We start from the raw sequence: 5,441 nt of genomic DNA on the forward strand, positions 1-5,441 counted from the left end.
AAGAAATATTTTGTGTTTTCTGTTTTGTAAGAGAGTCAGTTCTGTAGGTGGGTAAATGTATAATTAATTTTCTTTTTGTAATTTATGTCTATAGTTCTAGAGAGTAGTGTTTTGGTAATTGTAGAAACATATAGAAATAAATACATTTCAGGACTACAGGCTTTTGGGTATGGGTCTGGGGCCTGCTCAAATGCCTATTGTAGACAATATTATTATTCCCATTAACTACGCTGGACTTTGGCCAAGCACTAACTACATTCTTTTGGTTCAAAGATTACAATTAGTTTTAAGACTGTAATACAAATTGTACATACAGACAACACTTAAAAATACAAACACTGTGTAATGCTCCCATATAGCCTCTATCCCAGCTTTGAAGAGTTGCTCCTCTCAGTTTAAAACAGTTTCTGTATCAGCTCTTCCTATTCCTCCTGTTATAGCTTTTGCCAAAAGAAACCATTTGACTTTGGGGCTATTTAAATCTTTTGTTCCAAAATAAATAAAGTATCAGGGGGTGGCCATGTTAGTCTGTATCCACAAAAACAAGGAGTCCAGTGGCACCTGAAAGATACCACAGTGTTGCATCACATCGGGATCATCATTTGTTGCATCACAGGAGCAGGAACGAAGTCTGACAACCAAACTTGATCACAAGCAGAGAACTCCTTTATTCCCCTCCAGCAGGCTCTTATATACAATTATATTAGCAACGACTAACAGGTTAATTAGCTCTACACAAGCACAGCTGTGACCTCATAGGATAATTATCATCCTACACACCTGTCTAACTTTCCCAGCACAATCAGCTCGTCCCAGAAGCCCAAACATCTCACATTCCTTTTCCCACATCTCCCCCCTATATTCAAAATCAAAAGGAAAGGGGAAAGGAAAGAAAAAAGGAAAAGAGAAGAATAAAGGTATTAACAAAACATTTCCAACTCATAACAGCATAACACTATAATCTATCACAAACCAAAATTAAAACTTTATAAAACCAACCTATGACCATGCAATCCTTAACATATCACAGATTAAGTAACTACAAATTATAACATTTATCACAAAAGACGCAACTTCCAAAACCTTTCTTAAATCCTTGACATACTTTGCTTTAGAACAATCTCCTCACTTCATTCCTTTAAAAAAGGATTTAATTTTCATATTAACAAAGGTAGCTTAAACCCCCAAAACACCAAACAAACAAAAACAAGACACAACAAACAAATGATGTAAATTCTGCAGGATTCCCCCCTCTCTGTTGCACACCAGCTTGTGCTATTAAGTATCCCTCAGATGTCAGGCAATCAAACTGACACTGAGGGTGGGGGGAGGTCCTAGACACATCAAACCACATAACAACACAACAACAATTCTGGCCAGAAAACAGACAACACGAAACATAACAAAAACACAAGACATATATACAGCCAACACAAAATTTCTTTCAGGCACAGCAAAAATCATTTCAAACAAGTAACTCATTCACGGAGGATCAAACAGGAAAAGTCCTGACAGAGCTAACAAACAGTTTTCCTCCGGGGGCTCTGGTTCCGCGGCGCCTGGGCGCGTCTCGTGAGGCTCCTCCGCATCTGCCTACCGTCGCTCCGGAAGACGCAGCCAAGGCCAGACCCACTTCGCCGGTATCCACCTGGGACCTGCATCAGTGGCAACACACGCATAACCCCTGCCCCACGTTAGCAAGTCAGCTGGTCCTTTCCATATTTGCTGCTGATAATCAAACCATTTGACCGAGGGTCGGGGGGCCGCACCCTGCTCTTCCCCAGTCATCCCGCTGACATGTTTAATCGCGGGGGGCACCTGGCTGTTTTTACCAAGATGTAACCAATTAAGCACATAAAGAGCTTTCAGCAACCGAGCGGCAGGCGTCTTATCCAAGGCGTCTGCCCGCTCACTGCAAATCCCCCCTTTCTGTCTTAAGAGGAGCGCCTTCAGAGAGGCGTGAGCACGTTCAATAATAGCTTGTAGTTTGTCTGCTTCAGCCTGAAGGGCTTGGACAAGCAGTTCTTTGGCTTGTAGCTCTTTCTTAATTTCACTTAGCTCAAGAACAGCAGCTCTATAATGACGACGGTCATGCGCTGCACCCACCCTGGCTGCTGCAACCTGCTCCCCAAGGTTATTAACTTTTGACTTTTCTCTTTCTAAGGCAGTCTGTAAGGCTTGAATAAGTTGCCTCATTTGCTGATCCTCCTCCTCTTTACGCTTTAGGACTGCTTGAACCCGAAAATTCAGCTGCACCAGGTCTGCCTCTCTCTCTGCTAGTACTGTTTCGGGGATGTTGCTGTGCTCTCGCAAAGCAGTGTTAGACTGACCAAGACCAGTGAGCTTCCCCCGTTCATGTTCCAGTTCGAGGACCAACTTCTTGTTTATTTCTTCTAAACGTTTTATCTTCCTCCTGAAACCTCTAGATTCCTGAAGCTCATCCTCAAGGTCAATCACTTTTTCCCTGTACTCCTCAAGCTCCTGGCTGGTGAGTGAAATTACTTCTTGCAGCTCTTTCTCCAACATCATCTTACTGTGGCTAACAGCCTGCAGCTCTATCTCCAAAGCTTGAATCCTTTCATGGAAAGCCTGGTTATTTCTTCCATCAGCGATTTGTGCTTTTAGGTTGCTCAGCTCCAGTTCAGAAGTTTCCTTTGCAATGAGGGCTTCCTGCAGCCGGCGTCTAAGGATGCCAACTGCGTTCTCATAGGCTTTATGTTTTGTCTTCATTTCTTTCTGTGCACTGATCAGATCTAACCCCAGACGCTTCATTTTTTGTTTCTGTTCAGTGATGGCCTTTTTGGCTTCCTCTTGCATGTGTTCTACCTGTAGTTTTAATACCTCATTCACCTCAGCAAGAGATGTTATTTGTTCTTTATCAATCTGCAAAGACTGTAGCTGTATCTCCATGTCATCCCGTTCTTTTTGCACTGACTGGAGGTGGCTTTCTAACTCCACCATCTGCTGGTGAACCTGGGACACTTCCTTCTGAAGTCTTGAGCATTCAACATCAATGGACTGCTTTTCACCTTGAAGTTTCAGTAGCTCCCGTTTTAATTCTTTCACTTCCAAATCCAGCCACTTCTTTGTAGATTTCAATTCACTAATCAGCTGGTCCTGTGAACTTGCATCTCTTCGATAAGCTTCCACCATTACCTTTTGCTGTAGGAACTGCTCCTTTACTTTTTGGGTCTGTTTCTTCAGGCTGGCAGTTTCCTGTTGCAGATTTTCCACCTGGCTCAATTGTGCCAAGATTTCTGATGCTGCCTCAGTACTTTCACCTAAGAAGTTTGCTCCTTCATCAAGTTCTTCTTTGCTTGCTTTTGCTGCCTGCAGAGCTACCTCTAGGACAATCTTCTCATTCTGCAAATATTGGATCGTGTCATCCTTGGAAATAACATCACCCTGGAATTCCTCTAACCTGGCCACCAGCTCATCATATTGAGTCTGTAGGTCATTTAGGGACTGCTCTTTGGTGTGCAATGATTCTTGGGTTAAAGTGAGCTGCTTCATGAACACTAGATGCTCTTGCTGTAAAGATTCAAACTGCAGATCTCGCTGATGCAGAATCAATTTAACCTGTTCCAGTTCTTGTTCCAGTGTTACTGCAAAATCAGCCATTTTCTGCAGTTGTTCTCTCTCATCCTCAAACTCCTCCAGTCTTCTCTGCGCGGTGAGCCAAACTGGACTCAGGGAGAGAGCCTCCTTATCGCCCTGAGCCACCGATTTCCAAAACTCACAGCCCAGCCGCTCCCAAACAGTTTTATCAAATATTATAATCAGATATTCATGCACCATCTTCTCCTCTGCTGACGCAACGGTTCCCATATTCGCTGACTATGGCCCGCAGCTTCTCCACCATTTGTTGCATCGCAGAAGAGCAGGAACAAAGTTCAGCATATAATGTGATCCCAAGCAGAGAACTCCTTTATTCCCCTCCAGCAGGCTCTTATATACAATTATATTAGCAACGACTAACAGGTTAATTAGCTCTACACAAGCACAGCTGTGACCTCATAGGATAATTATCATCCTACACACCTGTCTAACTTTCCCAGCACAATCAGCTCGTCCCAGAAGCCCAAACATCTCACATTCCTTTTCCCACACCACAGGACTCTTTGTTGTTGTTGTTTTTAAATAAATAAATAAAATGGATCAAACGTGCAGACCTGGAAAGTTTCTGGCTTTCATAAGTGTTTTATTCAATATTAAGCATGTATTATCCTTAATGTGCAATTTGTGCTAATGGTAAAATCCTGCCCTCTGCAGCACTGGAGTACAAGTAGGGCCAGGGTGGAGAAGATGGAGCAGGGAACAACTTTCTTCCACCACAAACAAATGGGGAGGGAAGGCAGAATGTCTAATCTGTGCTCAAAAGAGCCCTAGGAGATGGGCACTCTTATTATGACATTTGGCAGCCTGAAAAACATTTCCTCAAGGTCTAGTTATGAGTCTGAAAGAAAACCTGTGATGCAAATCTGGACTCTGTGTTCGCACTTGTACCTGTGTTTATAATACCCCCAACTTTGGAAAAGTTCAGATTCAGATGGGAATTTTAACCCGTCACCTGTGGGTATGTTTGGATCGTGGAGTCTGCATTACTTCCATCATGGGTGCACATTTGTATCTGGAGTTTGTTTGGAATGGCGTGTTTGGAATGGGGGGTTTAGGGGCATGTGTAGGACTCCTGCTGGCTAATGCACATGCTGTCAGCAGCAGCTTGCACCAGGCAACAATAGCAGCATTAGGCAAATTAACAAATTATAGAGGTAATAAATAATGCCCAGTAGCACATTGTGGTGTCCCACTTTGAGCCAGCTTGAGCTACAATGGCAGATGTGTGGCGTCCTACTAGCTTCACCCCCTGCATAGCTGTCACAGATAAAGGCAGAATTTTGTTCTTTGAGGGCCAATTAGTGCCATCAGTTAAACCTGTGCAACCCCACAGAAGCCAATCAGGTTGCATGAGTTCAACTGATAGCAAAATCAAGCCTGCTATGTATGCGCAGTAATGCTTTCTAATATGGCTGTAGGACAACTGAGAAAACAAACAACACAAACAAACCAATTATAATTTTTTTAGCATGGCTTAAGAGTTAATGTTGTATAACAGGTTGTTCTGGCCCCTAAGACAGTCCTTTTGCTGGTCTCTGCCAAGGATGAATTCCGAGAGTTGAGGTCTCATGGGCTACTGGGAGGAGTAGGTCTTACAGCAATGTTTACAGGAAAAGGGGGCAGGGATAGATGATCTCCATTTTGTTCAGTGCAAGGAAGGCTAGAATAGAAGCAAGACCTCTTGGGGCTTGAAAATCAAAGAAACTAGTAGATGCTCTGGGTATCTCCTGGTTGGGGGTCTGGAAAGCCTATGAAGAGGTATAAAAAAGACAGCCAGATAGCTGGGTAAGATACTTTGAGGATGAGGTGTTATACTGGCTAAG

At 43.3% G+C, this 5,441-nt stretch overlaps 1 protein-coding gene across 1 annotated transcript; it reads right to left on the bottom strand.

Moving 5' to 3' along the window:
• Positions 1-1,593: 1,593 nt before the first annotated feature.
• Positions 1,594-3,828, bottom strand: LOC120401154 (golgin subfamily A member 3-like). The gene has a single exon (XM_039530816.1). The coding sequence runs from the start codon at positions 3,826-3,828 to the stop codon at positions 1,594-1,596; it is 2,235 nt and encodes a 744-aa protein (XP_039386750.1).
• Positions 3,829-5,441: the final 1,613 nt, after the last annotated feature.

The sequence above is a fragment of the Mauremys reevesii genome, linkage group 3 (genome assembly GCF_016161935.1).
Source record: "Mauremys reevesii isolate NIE-2019 linkage group 3, ASM1616193v1, whole genome shotgun sequence".
Taxonomy (NCBI): Eukaryota; Metazoa; Chordata; order Testudines; family Geoemydidae; genus Mauremys; species Mauremys reevesii.

Coding starts and splice junctions, on each gene's coding strand:
- LOC120401154 (XM_039530816.1), bottom strand. CDS start 3,828: ATGGGAACCGTTGCGTCAGCAGAGGAGAAGATGGTGCATGAATATCTG.